This window comes from Myxine glutinosa, chromosome 8 (genome assembly GCF_964187855.1).
Source record: "Myxine glutinosa chromosome 8, kmMyxGlut1.1, whole genome shotgun sequence".
NCBI lineage: Eukaryota > Metazoa > Chordata > Myxini > Myxiniformes > Myxinidae > Myxine > Myxine glutinosa.
Genome location: NC_136268.1, coordinates 104,572,492 through 104,591,569, shown reverse-complemented (window position 1 = coordinate 104,591,569; position 19,078 = coordinate 104,572,492). Strand labels below are relative to the sequence as shown.

At 43.0% G+C, this 19,078-nt stretch overlaps 1 protein-coding gene across 7 annotated transcripts in view; it reads left to right on the top strand.

The window, feature by feature from the left end:
• Positions 1-19,078, top strand: part of LOC137433159 (ras-specific guanine nucleotide-releasing factor RalGPS2) — a 262,715-nt gene that overhangs the window by 220,454 nt on the left and 23,183 nt on the right. For 5 of the 7 annotated variants that reach the window (XM_078783628.1, XM_078783629.1, XM_078783631.1 and 2 more), the window contains 7 exons: positions 3,066-3,133; positions 11,105-11,249; positions 11,414-11,434; positions 11,560-11,708; positions 12,734-12,788; positions 13,657-13,762; positions 15,597-15,689. In XM_078783628.1, the coding sequence (XP_078639754.1) occupies positions 3,066-3,133; positions 11,105-11,249; positions 11,414-11,434; positions 11,560-11,708; positions 12,734-12,788; positions 13,657-13,762; positions 15,597-15,689 (637 nt within the window). Of the gene's footprint in view, positions 1-3,065; positions 3,134-10,266; positions 10,482-11,104; positions 11,250-11,413; positions 11,435-11,559; positions 11,709-12,733; positions 12,789-13,656; positions 13,763-15,596; positions 15,690-16,477; positions 16,988-19,078 lie in introns of those variants that run through there. The other 2 variants (XM_078783633.1, XM_078783634.1) reach the window with 2 other exon arrangements.

Below are 19,078 nucleotides of genomic sequence, written 5' to 3'. Positions count from 1 at the left end.
TGTTCCTCACTCTGTGAATACAACTCTTATATTTTATGTTCCGCATTCTGCGACTACAACTCTTACATTTTATGTTCCTCACTGTGTATACAACTCTTACATTTTATGTTCCTCACTCTGTGAGTCCAACTTTTACATTTTATGTTCCTCACTGTGTGTACAACTCTTACATTTTATGTTCCTCACTGTGGAAACAACTCTTTTATTTTATGTTCCTCACTGTGTATACAAGTCTTACATTTTATGTTCCTCACTCTGTGTATACAACTCTTACATTTTATGTTCCTCACTCTGTGAATACAACTCTTACATTTTATGTTCTGCACTCTATGTCCAGTGTCCACAACTCTTACAGTTTATGTTTCTTATTCTGTGTGTACAACTCTTAAATTTTATGTTCCTCACTTTGTGTATACATCTCTTACATTTTATGTTCCTCACTTTGTGGATACAACTCTTACCTTTTATGTTCCTCACTCTTTGTATACAACTCCTACATTTTATGTTCCTCACTGTGTACACAACTCTTACCTTTTATGTTCCTCACTGTGTACACAACTCTTACATTTTATGTTCCTCACTCTGAATAAAACTTACCTTTTATGTTCTGCATCTGCACTCTGTGTATACAACTCTTACATTTTATGTTCCTCACTGTGGAAACAACTGTTACATTTTATGGTCCTCATTGTGGATACAGCTCTTACATTTTATGTTCCTCACTCTGTGAATAAAACTCTTACCTTTTATGTTCTGCATCTGTGTATTCAACTCTTACATTTTATGTTCCTCACTGTGTATACAACTCTTACATTTTATGTTCCTCACTGTGTATCCAACTCTTACATTTTATGTTCCTCACTGTGTATACATCTCTTACATTTTATGTTCCTCACTGTGTATACAACTCTTACATTTTATGTTCCTCACTGTGGAAACAACTGTTACATTTTATGTTCCTCATTGTGGATACAGCTCTTACATTTTATGTTCCTCACTCTGTGAATAAAACTCTTACCTTTTATGTTCTGCATCTGTGTATTCAACTCTTACATTTTATGTTCCTCACTGTGTATACAACTCTTACATTTTATGTTCCTCACTGTGTATCCAACTCTTACATTTTATGTTCCTCACTGTGTATACATCTCTTACATTTTATGTTCCTCACTGTGTATACAACTCTTACATTTTATGTTCCTCACTGTGTATACAGCTCTTACATTTTATGTTCCTCACTGTGGAAACAACTGTTACATTTTATGTTCCTCATTGTGTATACAGCTCTTACATTTTATGTTCCTCACTCTGTGTACACAACTCTTATATTTTATGTTCCGCATTCTGTGACTACAACTCTTACATTTTATTGTCCTCACTGTGGAAACAACTGTTACATTTTATGGTCCTCACTGTGTATACAGCTCTTACATTTTATGTTCCTCACTGTGGGAAACAACTGTTACATTTTATGATCCTCATTGTGTATACAGCTCTTACATTTTATGGTCCTCATTGTGTATACAGCTTTTACATTTTATGGTCCTCACTGTGTATACAGCTCTTACATTTTATGTTCCTCATTGTGTATACAGCTCTTACATTTTATGGTCCTCACTGTGTATACAGCTCTTACATTTTATGTTCCTCACTGTGGAAACAACTGTTACATTTTATGTTCCTCGTTGTGTATACAGCTCTTACATTTTATGTTCCTCACTCTGTGAATAAAACTCTTACCTTTTATGTTCTGCATCTGTGCTCTGTGTATACAACTCTTACATTTTATGTTCCTCACTTTGTATTCACCTCTTACATTTTATGTTCCTCACTGTGTATACAACTCTTACATTTTATGTTCCTCACTCTGTGTACACAACTCTTATATTTTATGTTCCGCATTCTGTGACTACGACTCTTACATTTTATGTTCCTCACTGTGGATACAAGTCTTACATTTTATGTTCCTCACTCTGTGGATACAACTCTTACATTTTATGTTCCTCACTGTGTATACAAGTCTTACATTTTATGTTCCTCACTCTGTGTATACAACTCTTCCATTTTATGTTCCGCATTCTGTGACTACAACTCTTACATTTTATGTTCCTCACTGTGTATACAAGTCTGACATTTTATGTTCCTCACTCTGTGTACACAACTCTTCCATTTTATGTTCCGCATTCTGTGACTACAACTCTTACATTTTATGTTCCTCACTGTGGATACAAGTCTTACATTTTATGTTCCTCACTCTGTGTATACAACTCTTCCATTTTATGTTCCGCATTCTGTGACTACAACTCTTACATTTTATGTTTCTCACTGTGGATACAAGTCTTACATTTTATGTTCCTCACTCTGTGTATACAACTCTTATATTTTATGTTCCGCATTCTGTGACTACAACTCATACATTTTATGGTCCTCACTCTGTGAATACAACTTTTACATTTTATGGTCCTCACTCTGTGAATACAACTCTTACATTTTATGTTCCTCACTGTGTACACAACTCTTACATTTTATGTTCCTCACTCTGTGAATACAACTCTTACATTTTATGTTCCTCACTGTGGAAACAACTGTTACATTTTATGTTCCTCACTGTGTATACAGCTCTTACATTTTATGTTCCTCACTTTGTATACAACTCTTATATTTTATGTTCCTCACTCTGTGTACACAACTCTTACATTTTATGTTCCTCACTGTGTACACAACTCTTACATTTTATGTTCCTCACTGTGTATACAACTCTTATATTTTATGTTCCTCACTCTGTGTACACAACTCTTACATTTTATGTTCCTCACTGTGTACACAACTCTTATATTTTATGTTCCGCATTCTGTGACTACAGCTCTTACATTTTATGTTCCTCACTGTGTATACAACTCTTATATTTTATGTTCCTCACTCTGTGTACACAACTCTTACATTTTATGTTCCTCACTGTGTACACAACTCTTATATTTTATATTCCGCATTCTGTGACTACAACTCTTACATTTTACGTTCTGCATCTGCACTGTGTATACAACTCTTGTGTTTTTAATCCACAGACAATCTTTGAGGATAGAGCCTGGTAGTAGCAATCTTGGGCTCACTTCATCCAAGGAGGACTCGTCAGGTTCGTACACTTGCTCAGTTTCTCACCTGCTTTGATACAACTTTAATTCTCACTTCTCCAAGGCACCTTAAAATGATCTTTACTGGTGGTTGTGATTAATTGTACATGCCAATTATTCGAGTACAATCGGCAAATGAAAATATGAATCACTAATATGACAAAGTAATGATTTTCTTCTTGTATACGTAGTCGAGGCTCATGGAAGAGATAGCACACTGATGGATCAGGACGTAGCAGACAAAACAGGACACAAAACACGCAAGAATGGAGAAGGTAACACCAAGGAGGAAAAACTAGAAATTTAAGAGGGATTTGGTTGGGGAGGGGGGGGGGGGGGTGGGGGGGGGGGGTTAACGAGGGAAGCAGAGATAATGGTTATGGATTGGGGCTGATCTGAGATGGCGGTGACCAGCTGGCTTGAAGAGCTGGAGGGAAAAATGAGAATTTTTTTTTTGTATACAAGATCGAGGCTCGTTTAAGAGCTAGTATATGATGGATGTGGAATGCGGTTGAAGAGGATGTGGAAGTTCCTTCCACTGGCTGGAATAAAGAGGAACAAATGAGTGGAGGTGAGCACTGATCCTGTATTTAAGTACTTTTACTAGAAGATCCTTGCAGAAACCTAGGTTGGGACAAAACACGGAACGAGCAGAGGGTGAAAGGCCAGAAAGGAGGCGAGAGAAGACAGAGAGACCACTGGCCTGTCTGCAATGGCTAAGTGATAAGCTCATAGACTCAGCTTTAGCGTGGGATATTCCAATGATCTTGAAGACCTTGGTTTCCGTAGCAGTAAGCTGAGTAAGATGTGAGGCATGGGAGCCAGCCTAGAGGGGAGAGCATTACTCCATCAGGTTCTGGATGAAGGCCTTGTAAGTGGATATGAGTTCAGGTGTGCCAAGGAAGGACTTTGCATGACGGAGGATGCCCAGTCAGTGGCTGACTTTGGAAGCCAAGTTGAAATGTGGTTTGCCCAAGAAAGATCGCGGCCGATAGTGAGACCCAGGAATTTGAATGACCGAACCTCCTCGAGAGGATTGCTAAGGAAGTAGGTGGGTTGCGGGGGTTGCCAGATTTTTTTTTTCAGAGAGGGATGGTGAGAGTGTGAGATTTGTCAGGATTGAAAGACATATTCCAAGTGTTTGACCATCTTGTGATTTATTTATTTATTTAAGATCTGAAGAGAGGGAAGAAGCTTCAGCCTGCCTGTCTGAAGGATGAGGAATGTCACGGCAGAGGTTGGAGTCATCAGCAAATAGATAAGGAGGATTTTCCAGAGTCAGATAGATCATTGATAAAGATCAGGAATAGGACTGGACCCAGAACACTGCCTTGGGGGCACCCAGCCTTAACAGGGAGAGGAGATGAAAGGATTCTGTGGAGAGCCACACGTTGGCTACGAGGGTAGAGGAAGTCAGTAAACCATGTTTTGGTGGAGTTGGCCTTGGATGCCATAGGCAGAGAGTTTGGAGAGCAAGGCAGGATGCCAGACTATCGAAAGCACGAGATATGTCCAGAGAGACGGCCCTGATTTCATGTCTGGTATTCATTCATTCATATCCATTGTTGGCTGAGTAGAAGCAGCATGTCCAAGGTGGAATGACCTGATCTGAAGCCAAATTGGTGATCTGATATTTTGATTGCTTGGTTACTTGGTTGAAAATGTCCTTTCTTCTCATAACATGTTATGTTTCTTCCATCATATGCTGAAATAATGAAACCGAATTGGAAATGGCAGTCTTTTAACCTTTAGCATCTAACCGGTCTGATTAAACCCACATATGATCTGTCCCGTAGCAGCATAATTAATCCCACATGTACCATCTCCATAACCGGCCTAAATAAACCGAAATACCATCTCCCTGTGTTGTTACAGTGCAGAAGTTAATTGTATTATTAACCTTCTTTGACTGCATACCCCTCTACTCCATCCTCCCCTGCCGAATAAACTTCAAGAAGTGATTCGCACACATCAGCGCAGTTCATTTAACCTGCATTGGTAGCTTAACCCCTTATATTGTCTTGGTGATTCACACTTTTAAAAGTCAGTCAAGCATTAACTACAGTTAAGCAATTTCAGAAATGTTGATAGTGTGGACATTTATGTATTTTCGTGTATTTAAACATTGTAACTAAATTTGTAACAACATTGTACAACTGTTTTAAATTTAAAATGTTACTAAATTGTATTTCCGGGTTTCCGGGTTCGGTTGCGAGAGGACGCTGGCGTTGCATATTCGCCGCTTCTCCGACTGGATGGATGTACAGGGTCTGCTTCTACCTTTCTGACCTGACATCTCACACCTGTCCTGCCTTTTCACACCCGCACGTGCCGCGTGTTCTCCGGCTGGATAACGGAATCTGCTTTTGATGGTACGGAATACGGAATTCGAAAGGCCCGCTCCCGTTGATTGTGGCCGTGGCCTTGTTTGCCGGTGGCCTTGTGGCCTTGTTTGCCGCTGTGGTCTTGATTAGCGGCTGCAGTCGTTTGCCGCTGCGTTTGCCGCTGCGTTTGCCGCTGCGTTTGCCGCTTTGCCTCCTCGACCTTGGCCTCGTACTCGTCCCTTCGCTCCTGCCTGGCATGGCTCTGAAGTACTCCGCCGCAAGGCTTCTTCTGCTCAATACCCGCTCCACCCCATCATGCATCTCTGCCATCAAATCAAATGGACTCCTCCGACGACCCAGGTACATTCACCGTGGCTCCGGTCGCAAGTTTGTTTATTTGCAATCAGGTCACTCCATCCCCGTCCTCTGGTCGGCTCAGCGCACTCTCACTCTTCGTCCCAGCGCACCTGGTCACAGCAACCCACACGATCGCACCTCTTGCCTACGAACCCTGGCTAAATCACCTGAATTCATCCCTGCTGTTCAAAACAACATCAAGCTCACCCTGTTCAACACCCGGTCCCTCAACAATAAATGCCTCATCCTGAACGAATACATCCTGGATAACAAACTGGACTTTCTCTGTCTCACCGAAACCTGGCAACAACCTCTGGACTACTACACACTCAACCTCACCACACCCAATGGATATTCCTACGTCAATAAACCACGCTCGGAGGGCCGAGGTGGTGGAATTGCCGTTATCCACCGTCAAGACATCAAGACCAACCTCATCTCCATCTCATCTGCTCCATCATTTGAACACCTGGCTTTAAAACTCTCTGGTCACACGCAGTCAGTCATGGCTGTCGTCTACCGCCCTCCCAAACCACACCCATCATTCCTGTCTGACTTCTCCTACTTTCTGACCCAGCTATGTTCCCTCTCCCCCTCAATCCTCCTCCTTGGTGATTTCAATATCCACATGGACTCCACTGACTCCACAATAACCACTGACTTCACTGATTTACTCACCTGCTTTAACCTCACTCAACATGTCGACTTTCCTACCCATATCCGTGGTCACATTTTGGACCTTGTCTGCTCCACTGGATTAAATTTGCACCATCTCTATGGCTCCGACCTCACCCTCTCTGACCACTTAGCCATCACTCTGACCATCAACATCCCCGCCCCAACACCAAGGCATTATCGCACAATCAACTTCCGTAAGCTAAACGCTCTTTCACCTACCTCATTCTCATCCACCCTCTCTGAAAAAATGTCCACTTCTCCCTTCATTGACCTCCACACCCCTTCCGACCTCACTGACTACTACAACCACACTCTCTCCTCCTGCCTTGACCAGCTTGCGCCTGTAAAAACCAAAACAGTTTCTTTCACCCATTCTGCTCCCTGGTTTACCCCTGAACTCCACCTGATGAAAACTCGTGCTCGCCAACTTGAAAGACTCCGCAATAAAACGGGTCTCACAGTTCACTCCCAAGCCTACAAGGACCACATACAACACTACAAAGATGCCCTCTCCCGCGCCCGCTCTGCCTACTACTCTCAAATTATCCACTCTGGCTCCGGAAACCCAAAAGCACTCTTCTCGACAATAAACAAACTCCTCCGCCCCCTGAACACCACCACCCAGTCATTCACAGTAGACAACTGCATCTCCTTCCTCTCTTTCTTCCAACGCAAAATTGACAACATCTACAACAGCTTGACCACCGCCGCACCCGCTCCCCCTCCAACCACCTGCCCCCCCTTGTCCTGCCATCCCCTGTCTCGGTTCTCCCCAATCTCTCCTACTGACCTCTCTGAACTCCTCATAGGAATGAAAACTGCCACCTGCACTCTTGACCCCATCCCCTCCAGCTTTGTCAAAGCCTCCCTCCCTGCTCTCTCTCCACTTATCATTGCAACAATAAACTCCTCCCTGTCTACAGGCATCGTCCCACCTTCCCTCAAAATTGCTGCTGTTACCCCCATTCTAAAAAAACCTGGTCTAAACCCTGACACCCTAAACAACTTCAGACCCATCTCCAACCTACCCTTTCTGTCAAAAGTTTTGGAACGCGCTGTAGCCACTCAACTCAAACATCATCTCTCTGCCAATAACTTGTATGAAACATTCCAATCCGGATTCCGCTCCAACCACAGTACTGAAACTGCTCTCCTCAAAATCACCAACGACCTTCTCCTCTCCTCTGACGCTGGCAACCTCAACATTCTCGTCCTCCTCGACCTCAGCGCTGCCTTTGACACCATCGATCACACTATCCTCCTCACCCGACTTGAATCCACCTTTAACGTCACCGGCACTGCCCTCTCTTGGATTAAATCATACCTCTCTGACAGATGCCAGTTCATCTCCATCAATAACTGCAAATCCCCCACTGCTCCCCTCCCCCAAGGTGTCCCCCAAGGTTCAGTTCTTGGCCCCCTCCTCTTCATCCTTTACCTGTCCCCGCTCGGTCACTTAATCCGCCGTCATGGTCTCCAATTCCACTGCTTCGCCGATGACATCCAGCTTTTCATCTCCACCAAGTCCGTCTCCACCGACACCCACTCTATCCTGACAAACTGCATCACTGAAATAAAATCCTGGCTTCAAATCAACTTCCTCAAGCTTAACTGTGATAAATCTGAAATAATCATCATTGGCCCAAAAACGCTCACAAAATCCACCCATAACTTTGCCCTCAACATCGACGGTATCCCAGTATCCACCTCCCCTCACATCCGGAATCTTGGCGTCATCTTTGACCAAACCCTTTCCTTCGACAAATACACTAAACAGATCACAAAGTCAGCCTTCTTTCACCTGAAAAACATTGCCCGTCTCCGCTCATCCCTCTCCTCCACGGCTGCAGAAACCCTCATCCACGCCTTCATCACCTCCCGTCTGGACTACTGCAATAGCCTCCTCTATGGTTCACCCTCAAAAATCACCAATAAACTCCAATACATTCAGAACTCCGCTGCCCGTCTACTCACTCATTCCCGGACCCGTGACCACATCACCCCCGTCCTTTACAAGCTTCACTGGCTCCCCATCCCCCAAAGAATCCAGTACAAAATCCTCCTCTTGACATACAAAGCCCTCCATAACCTGGCCCCTTCCTACCTGGCTGACCTCCTCTCCAGACACACTCCCACCCGCAACCTCCGCTCTGCTGGTACCAACCTCCTGACCCCCTCCATCCGGACCAAATTCAGATCCTGGGGGGACAGGGCCTTCTCCATCGCTGCTCCCACCCTCTGGAACTCACTACCTCACACCATCAGAGACTCCTCCTCACTCACCACATTCAAAACATCACTAAAGACCCACCTGTTCAACGCTGCATTCAACATTCAACCCACAGCATTTAACCCCTGACTATCTCTTCTCCTTCTCCCTCCTTTTGCTTTGAATATTTCCCTATTGATTCTTGTCTTGTCTTTTTGATTCTTGTCTTATATATATGCCGTATATCGCTGCTGTTTGTTTTCTTGATTCTTGTCTTTTTGCAATTGTTGTTTTCATGTATTGTTATGCATTATGTTTTCCACTCTGTCAAAGCGCCTTTGGGCTTCTGGAAAAGCGCTATACAAAATAAATGAATTATTATTATTATTATTATTAACATTGTACAACTGTTTTAAATGTGCTTATACATCATAGGGTTGGGGGAAGAGGAACGGGAGATATTGGTGAAAGTGGTGGTTAGGGGACGAAGAGCGAAGGTGTTGCAGGGGGGGTCCTCATTCCAGCAGCATGCAGTGCCAACAGATGGTGCAGATTAAAGATAAAGTTATGTTTAGCAACTGCCAGGCATTTGGATTTTATGTGCTACCGACCAGATAAATGTTGTTTATGGTCATAAAAAATAAGATACATGGTCGAGGCTTATGGATTGGAAGAAAATGGAAGAGGGGAAACACCAACAGCAGAGTAGAAGTTGGAGTGAGATCAAGGAGAGATGAACAAGGACATATGGGAGTGAACGATCTGTACACAAGCTGAATGAAACACAGCAAGAAGAGGAAATATGATCTGCCCAAGAAAGATCATGGCTGATGGTGAGGCCCAAAGGTCTGAGTGACTTCATCTCTTCAAGTGGTTTGTTTAGGAAGTAAATGGGAGAGTTTGCCAGATGGTCCTTTCAAAGAGACAGGGTGAGTATGTGGGATTTGTCAGGGCTCAAAGATATATTCCAAGTGTTGGACCAGCTCCTGATCAAATCAAGGTCTGTAGAACGAAGAGGGTGCTGCCCGTCTGTCTGAAGGATGAGAAATTATATGGCAGATGGTGGAATCATCAGCAAAAGAGATAAGCAGGATTTTTCAGGGAATCAGAAAATTCATTGATGAAGATGAAGAACAAGACTGGGCCCAAGGCACTGCCATGGGGCACAGCCTTGACAGGGAGAGACGAGAGGATCCCATTAATAGCTATACGCTGACTACGGGACTGGAGGAAGTCAGTGATCCATGAGAGGAGGTAGCCTCGGATGACAGAATCACATTGTTTGGAGATCAAGGCGGGTTGCCAGACTGTTTCAAATGCTCGACATATTCTCATGTCTGAGATCGAAGGCTTGCATCTATTGTTGGGAGAGTAGAAGCAGTATGACCAAGATAGAACGACCGGGCCTGAAATCAAACAAATGCTCCGAGTCGAGGTCGTTAGAGAGAAAAGGAATGATTTGACGTCAACTACAATGAGAGATTCCATGACCCTGCTTAGAATTGGAAGAAAGTTAATGGGCCTGTAGTAAGAGGATCTGTTTTTGCACCATGTTTGTGTGTTGCAGTGATTGGTTTGGCTAACTTCCAGGCAGACGGAAACTGGCCCAGAGAGAACGAGAGAGTTCATAGAACACGATACCCCACACAGTGTTAATTGATATACTGTCAGACCTCGACATTCGCGGTCTCAACATTCGTGGACCCCATGTACAGTATTCGCGGTTGATAAAATGTGATCTGCTTCTCTATTCCGCGGCCCTGTGCCCTGCATTTTCGCAGTTTTTCATGGGCACAAAAAATATTTTTGATCGGGATCCGCGGGTGAAACATTCTGACATCACAGTCTTTGTGTTAGAATTTCATTTCATTTTAGATCCTTCAAGCTTAAACTACGTGCGTTCGAAACGGCAACTATTTCCGGGATCCGGATGTGCTTTGGGAATCACGCAAGATCGAAGCAAAACAAACGGTTCGTCTTCAATAAAGTAACATGACACTCCTGGCAAAAGAGTGAGCGAACATTTTGGAAAGGTTTACAGTATTTTTAAGCATTTTTATTGAAACTGTGATGATGTGCATTCGTGTTCATAAAATTTTTAAATTTTCCCTTAGGAATCACGAACCGCCGGGAACCAATCCTCCTTTTCCCCATTGAAACATTACCCGACATTCGTGGATTCGACAATCATGTCAATTTACAGGAAGGCGTCTCCCGCGAATGTCGGGGCTTGATATTTACATGCTGCATATACATTTGGAGGCCTGAGTGTGTGTGTGTGTGTGTGTGTGTGTGTGTGTGTGTGTGTGTGTGTGTGTGTGTGTGTGTGTGTGTGTGTGTGTGTGTGTGTGTGTGTGTGTGTGTGTGTGTGTGTGTGTGTGTTTTTTTGCACATGTGCGTGGCAGGTGCTTCTGATGCATCAGGGTCTCCAAAGGCTGTACACCGACGCACCACAGCACCCGAACCATTGGTGTTGGGCAGTCCTGTCAGCACTCCACCCACCAACCGCAATCCATGCTGCCATCGCAAAAGCCGCAGCCTTGGTAGCAAGTACGCTGCGTATACCGTGTCCATCGGGGAAATTATTTATGTGGAGACCGTGCTTGATTTGGTGTGTCAGGGGGCATGTTGGTGCATTTTATATGGTGTGGGAGGATTGATGTTGCAAAATAATTGAAAGAATGACATCAAAGCACTTTTATTTATTTTTGCAGGTGGTCTTCAAGTGAGAGCGGGTGAGTAAGGGCAAATTTTAATGGTTGACACCACAAGGATTTTAAAGTTCCACTGATGGAATTGTTTGGATATGACGTTGTTATCCCAGACCTGACAGCCTGTTTGTCCATGGTCTCTTCCGCAGCTCGTTTTGTCCACATGTCGGTGTTGAGGCCAAGAGTATGACGTTGCCTGCTGTGCGGCCCCGCCATCTGCTGGATGATAGTGTCATGGACTTGTCTCCATTGCCCAGGCCCATGCGTGGAGCCTCACTCGCCAGTGGTCTCTCTCTGGGTACTCTGCTTTGTATGACACATTGAACGAAGTGGCCATCTATGTATTACGTATGAATGGGGGCAGTAATGCTAAATGAGAAGAGAGGATGTGAGAGAGAAAGAAGGAAGTGAGGAGAGAAGGCAAATCAGGTTATGAGGTGCAATGCGAGAAAGAGCATGTTTTGAGCATGTGGTGGGGTCTGTTTGTGGATGTGTGAGGGGGTCGAAATTTTCTCAATTTTGTCTTCTCTCCCAGTGCGTACGGAATATATAGATAACCTTTAATCCTAAACAATTGTAGCGATATTCAGGCAGGACATGACTTGATGATTTAGTCGTTTTGTCACATCCAGAACATCATGGAACAGATGAAATTTAAATGTTTAATGAAGAATCTGATATTTTGTTTCTTTTAAACCCTTACAAAAAAAATTATTCCTCATATGACCTGAGGGGGGGTAAGTAAGGGGTAAGGGGTAAGGTGTGTGTAAGGGGTAAGGGTAAGGGGTAAGGTAATACATTTTATCCCTGGTGTTGGGTTGGCGGCTAGGGTGCCGGCTTAGGATCCTAGGATCCTGGGTTCGAATCCCGGTCGATCGCTGAATTAACGCCAGGGGGGTTGACTCAGCCTGTCATCCTTCCGAGGTCGGCTAATTGAGTACCAGTTCACTGGTAATTCCCTGTTTGTCGTTGAAGGCGGCAAAAAGGGTTGGCGTCAGGAAGGGCATCCGGCTGTAAAACATTGCTTCAAAAAGGGGACCAAAAAACAACAACTACCACGGTCCCCGAAAAGGCCAACCCCCGCTTTGCGGGGAAAAATGGCCTCTAAACGGTGGTATATGACCTAATAATGTTCACCTGAGATTCTCAACATGTCATGAGAAATGCACTGGAGTTATTTAAGTGAAAAAAAAGTTAGAAAATCAGCGTGTTGGGAAATATTTCGATCTGGTTCCCAGCCTAAAATGCTCAGATTGAGGCCAAGTCACGTGCTTCTGTTGCATCTTGGTGTCTTTCGCTGTCCTAACCGGTGCTGTACCTCAGGGAGCAGTGAAGGATCAGAAATGAGTGAAGACCTCACGTGCGCGTCCTTCGATAGGTCAGTTGGAGTGCTTGTTTTGTATTGTGTGTTTTGGACTGACTTGATGATTTTGGAACATTGGAATTCTTTCATCCAGCTCGATAGACTCGGTGACGTAATGATTAGAGCATCCGCTCTCGGTTTGGGAGTTCGGTGCTTCAAACCCGACTGAGTCATACTAAAGACTTCAAAAATTGTACGCGCTGCTTCCTCGCATGAGGCTCGGTATTTTAAAAGGATAGAGCATGGACAAACAACCGCAACTTGGCAATACTAGCGCAGGCTTTGATGGGCCTAATGGCCTCCTCCTGCGTCGAAGTTCCTCCAAGGGAATGCATGTCTACCCAGCGACAGCTATAACCCAGCTGTGTCTACCCAGCGACGAGACATTCTGCCGATTTGTGGACATTAAACCCTTCCAAACGGTTTTTTTTTTGTTTTTTTTTACATCAAATCAGTATTTGGTTTGTTCCCCCATGTTGGCAATTGTCACTGAAGTTGCATTCCTTACAAAAATGTATCCCGCTACAAACTGTCTTGGTATATCATAGGCAGGAACTTTTGTCCCAGACTGCACCGTTCTTTGGACAGAGTAACAGTATTAAGCTGGCTGCCTCCTTCTGCTAGTGTTTGTTGCTTCACTCCACAAATCATGGCCTTGTGCTTAAATCGCAGTAAAAACAAACTCTAAACATACAAAAGAAATGGCTTTCTTAAAAACATGGAAGGAATACACAGATGCTGGGACGCTGGGTTTATCATATGGCAACGTTTTAGGAAATCAGAGGGTTAATGTTCTGTGGACCCACAAAAGTGGTCGTTGGGTTTAGAGTGGATCAGGTGGCATTTTGTCGTGCTGATGTCAATGCCTGCCACTGTGCCACAGCCTCATGGACCTGGACTCGATTGCATCTCTACCCTCACCCTGTGTCTTCACCATCGAGGGACAACTTAAGCGCCGAACTTTACTAAAGGAGGGGAAACGGCCAACGGTGCGTTGTGTGGATGTCCCAGTGTCTGTCTCTTATTATGTCCGCCACCGGAGGTGGTTTGTTTATCTGTCTGTGAGCAGGATATCTCCAAAAGTTGTTGACGGATTCGGACGAACCTCGGTGGATGAGTTGGGTATGTAATGCAAGAACACGCCAATTCGATTTTGGTTAGGTTTGCAGATCCGGCCTATTGGTGGGATGCAAAACGTAAAATGTTCGAGTCTGGCGGAGGCCTGCACTCTCCCGGGTGCCCGTTCCAGTTATCCTCCAACAACGAGGGTGGGCGGAGGTTATGTTTCCCAAATCTGTTATTGTCCTTTACTACCAAAGCGTGGTACAAACGCCAAAAGGAATAGAGCTCACTAAAAAAAAGAATTAATATGGGATTTTTGAGTAGAACTTGGTAAAAGTCAACGATATATATTTTGTTATTTGTAGGCAACTTTTAAATCTTCCGGAGCCGAACGCCAGAGAAATTGTTTTCGATTCATCCATCCCGCTGTCCATGTGTGTCTGTTGTCGTTTTTTTGTTACCATGATAACTTGTGACCTGTTGAAGGGATTTCGACCAAACGTAGCACATGTATAAACTATAAACTGCAAAACAAAAATGAAGCAATTACATATTGGGTTCAAAAGGTCAAAGGGCATGCCAGCTTTAATTGAAAATCATTGTTACCACAACACCTTTTGAACCACTGAATGAATTTCAACCAAACTTTGACAAATCTGGACTGTCATACAAACATTGACTGATTAGATTTTGGGTTTAACAGGTCAACAATGGTCAAAGGCCATGCGCCTTTTGAGAATATTTTTGCAGATCATAGCTCGAATTAGAAGCACCTGATGTTATCTCTTCTACATATCTCATTTCGCACACTCTTTCTCTCATGAGAATTAATTTTTCATGTGACTTTTATAACAGTGGGTTGACATCTAACGTGGGCTTCAGGCATGTCCATCAACGCATTCGCGTCGATTCCTTTTTTCTAGTTTGTTTTAAAAAGCAGTTTGTTACTTGCAAAGTCGAAGATTTTTCAAGTATATTGGTCGGTTGCGTTTGTTATTATCTTTCTGTTTGTCACCAGCCTACAGGTCACAATTCTAAACCGATCGTCACGAAACTTGACCAAGTTGTATAGGTCGTCCCAATTGAGAAGCCTTTTGATTTTGAGGTCAAAGGTCATCTGGAGGTCAAATTTCAAAAATCGCCATTTTTAATCCGATTGACTTGAAAATTGAACAGCATTTGTATATTGAGTCAATAAATTGGAAAACTAACTTTTTCGGTCAAAAGGTCACAGGTCAACTCAAGGTCACACTTCCAAAATCATTTTTCATCTGAAAAACCATCGATTTTCATCCAATTGACTTGGAAATTGAACAGAATTTGCACATTGAGTCACTAAATAGGAAAACCAACTATTTTGAGGTCAAAAGGTCAAAGGTCAACTTAAGGTCAAACTTCTAAAATCATTTTTCATCTGAAAAATCATCACTTTTCATCCAATTGACCCGAGCTTTTATCAAGATCGTCAATTTTAATCTTGATGAAATTGACAATTTGCTGTATTAATTCATGTGACTTTTCGGGGAGCTGGGTGGGGGGGGGGGGGGGGGCGGGAATTTTGCAAGTATTGTGCTCTGCATGACGTCTTCTTGTTTCTTATATTTGGTTGCCCTTGATGCAGAAAGAGGTTCAATTTTATTTGAGTATGGAAGATGAGCCTTTTATGACGTCATCGTGCTGGCTTTATGGTTTCCAGTGAAGGAATGTTTCCAACTCACATGCTGTCAGGTCCTGATTCCGTGTCACATTCCTCCTGGGCAGGTCTCGTCCTGGGCACGGTTCTGGGTCGTACTGTGTGGAGCTTGTCTCTACTATTACCCAGCTAAGGCTCTGAGAGCCAGCGAGAGGAAGCACGTGAGTCAATATGCCAAGTCTCTCGCAGCCATGAATGTAACAAAGTCACTTTCAACCATTTCTTTCAATTTGGGATGGTCTGTTTATGCTCCCATTTGAACCTCCGGCTCGTGATGTAGGCAACCCGGGTTCATATTGCAAAAACAATCGATGATCAGTTTAACTCGTATTAGTTTACCTCTTGTTGTTTTAATGTCATTGGCAAATAGGGGACATTATTATCAGTTTAAGTTGTCGGGCAAGCCATATCCCACCTTTTCCTCTTTCCTCTTTTCCCTCTTTTCAGCCAGTCTGAGGTATTGTTTGAACAAAGTCTGGAATGACTGGATACATGACCTTGGACTAGCTTCAAAATGCACTTTGGGGCTTAATCACTTATTACCTCTATTAGTGATAAACTGTGCTCCACACTCATTCCTTTTTTTCAGTTGCTCTGCAGGTTGTCCTGTTCTTGTTAGCAAACTTTGCAGACAGGTTAGGTGTGTGACAGGAATGAATTGATTATATTTTGGCGAGTATCCTGATCCAGATACTACAATTCATAGTGAGTGATTCTTCACATTTGAGAGATAGGGCCAAAAACGATATTACTACCAGAGTATTACTACCATAAGTACAACTGATCCTGCACATGCTATATCGTGCACTGTCAAATGCATGATGTTGCACGAAGTTGTGGATGGAATATGACATCATAACTTTGTGGATGAGTTTGGTGTGCGACCAGTATACAGTGCTTTCAGAAAGTATTCAGACCCCTTGACTTTTTTCACATTTTGTTGTTACAGCCTGAATTTCAAATGGATTAAATCGAGGTTTATTTTGTCACTCATCTACACACAATACCCCATAATGTCAAAATGGTGAAATTTTTTTTTTAGAAACTTTTACAAAATAATTAAAAAGCAATGCTGAAATGTCTTGAGTCAATAAGTATTCAACCTCTTTGCTATGACATTCCAAATTGCATCCAATTTCCTTTGATCATCCTTGAAATGTCTGTACAACTTGATTGGAGTCCACTGTGGCCAATTCAATTAATTGGACATGATTAAGAAACACACCTTTCGATACAAGGTCCCATAGTTGACAGTGCATTTCAGAGCAGAAACTCTACCATGAAGTCCAAGGAACTGTCCCGAGAACTCCGCGATATACTTGTGAGAAGGCATAGATCTGGGGAAGTGGGAAAAAACAATTTCTGGAGTGTTGAAAGTTCCCAAGAGCACAGTGATCTCCATCATTAGGAAATGGAAAAAAAATGGAACTACCCAGACTTGCATGTGTTACTTTATCAACTAGAACGGGCACTCGGTAGAGCGCATACCTTCGCCGCAGCTACTGTTCTGTACTTGGCATGGGAGTGTAGGGAACAGAACAAAAAAAATACGATTTTGACCTTTTCGTGACCTTGACCTTGACCTTTGACCCGATTGCTCCCAAAATCTAATCAAATGTGTCCCGTATAATAACCAATCATCCCACCAAATTTCATGCAATTCGGTTGAATACTTTTTGAGTTATGCGAATAACATACACACACACACACACACAGACATACAAATAAATACACAGCGATCAAAACATAACCTTCCGCTTTTGCGAAGGTAATAAATACTTTAGTAACCAACACATGTATGACGTCTATTTCTTTAAACATGGAATGTCCTGGATGAGGAAACTTTTGAATGAACACCTTTAAAAAATAGGCTTGTCCTTTTTGTGTAACATGAGTTACGAAAGTTTAAACCATTGCCACCCAAAACTGTAAAATGTTTCCAAGTTTTTAGCAACATATTTGAATAGCCTACATAACAGTGTAACAAAAAATAAAAAGGTTGACAGTTGAAAGTAATTCATTAAAGTTTCAGACTTGAGATTGGAGTGCGGTGCGGTCATCTTCATCTCGATGAAGCAGCACTTACACGGAAGAAAGGAAGAGTGTGTGAATTTAGCTAAAATTGTAGCATACATGTTACCATGTGTAATGGTAACATGTGTAACCATAGAATTCCATATAAAAAAAAAAAAAATTCCATATGATATATTCATATAGAATTCACATAGAATTCCATATGATATATATATATATATATATATATATATATATATATATATATATATATATATATATATATATATATATATATATATATATATATATGTATGTATATATATAAATATAAATATATATTGTTATGTCGGGGGGTAAAGGAATATCTAGGGCCAGGTAGATCTGTATAGGTAGGTATCCGACTGTTGTGATAGGGAATCTACCTGTAATAAGTTCTGTGTTTTTAGGCGGTTTGTCGGGGTAAGAGTATACCTGTGAACATACAAGGATGTTCCTGTGTTAAATAGTTGTGGGGAATAAGGTAACACCCCTGTGTGTCAGACCTGGTAATCATTCCTTTGTCCCTTATGGCAACAACAACAACAACAACAACAACAACAACATGCATTTTAAGGCCAACATGCATGCTAGAGCGGGGGTTAGCCTTGCGGTCCCCATGACAATCTTCTCCATTTTGCCCTATTTTCTGCATCTCTCCTTCTTTAACCCCCTTGCCTGCATTTCTTCTTCCACCGTCTTTAGCCAAGTCTTTCTCGGTCTTCCCTGTCCTCTGCTTCCTTCTACATTCATTTCCATCACTCTTCTCAACCAGTCACTTTCATCCTTCCTCAACACATGACCAAACCATCTCAACCTGTTCCTCTTCACAGCATCAATCACAGGCTCTATTCCCATCATCTTTCGCAATTCATCATTTGTCTTCCTCTCTCTCAACGATACTCCACATATCCACCGGACCATTCGCATTTCCACCCTTGCCAGCCTTCGTTGCTGCTCTACATTCGTTACCCATGTCTCGCTCCCATAAATCATAACACTTCTCACACATGCAGCATACACCTTTCCCTTCAGCTTCAATGACACTCCCCTCCTCATCAGCACGCCACTCAGTTCCAGAAACTTCTTCCATGCACATCTCACTCGAGCAACCATTGCCGAGTCTGATCCACCTTCTCCATTCAGCATGTCTCCGAGGTAGCAAAATGTTTTCACACCTTCCAGCTTCACGCCATCTCCAAGATCCAACTCAACATTTCCTCCATCTGCAGCTCCCTCTGTGCACACCTTACATTTGAATGTAGTTGCCACACTGGTTAATGACCCTCTCAGACCACTACATTTTTGATGAACCCACTCAGCGCACATTGTACATTGAATGGAGTTCACTCCGACACCCTTCCTGCACACAGCACATGGCCACTTCCCAGTTCTTTCCACCTCACCACATGCTTTACCACTTGCCATCACCTTCGTCTTTCCGATATTCACCTTCAGACCTTTTGTCTCCATACATTCCTTCCACTTGTTCATCTTT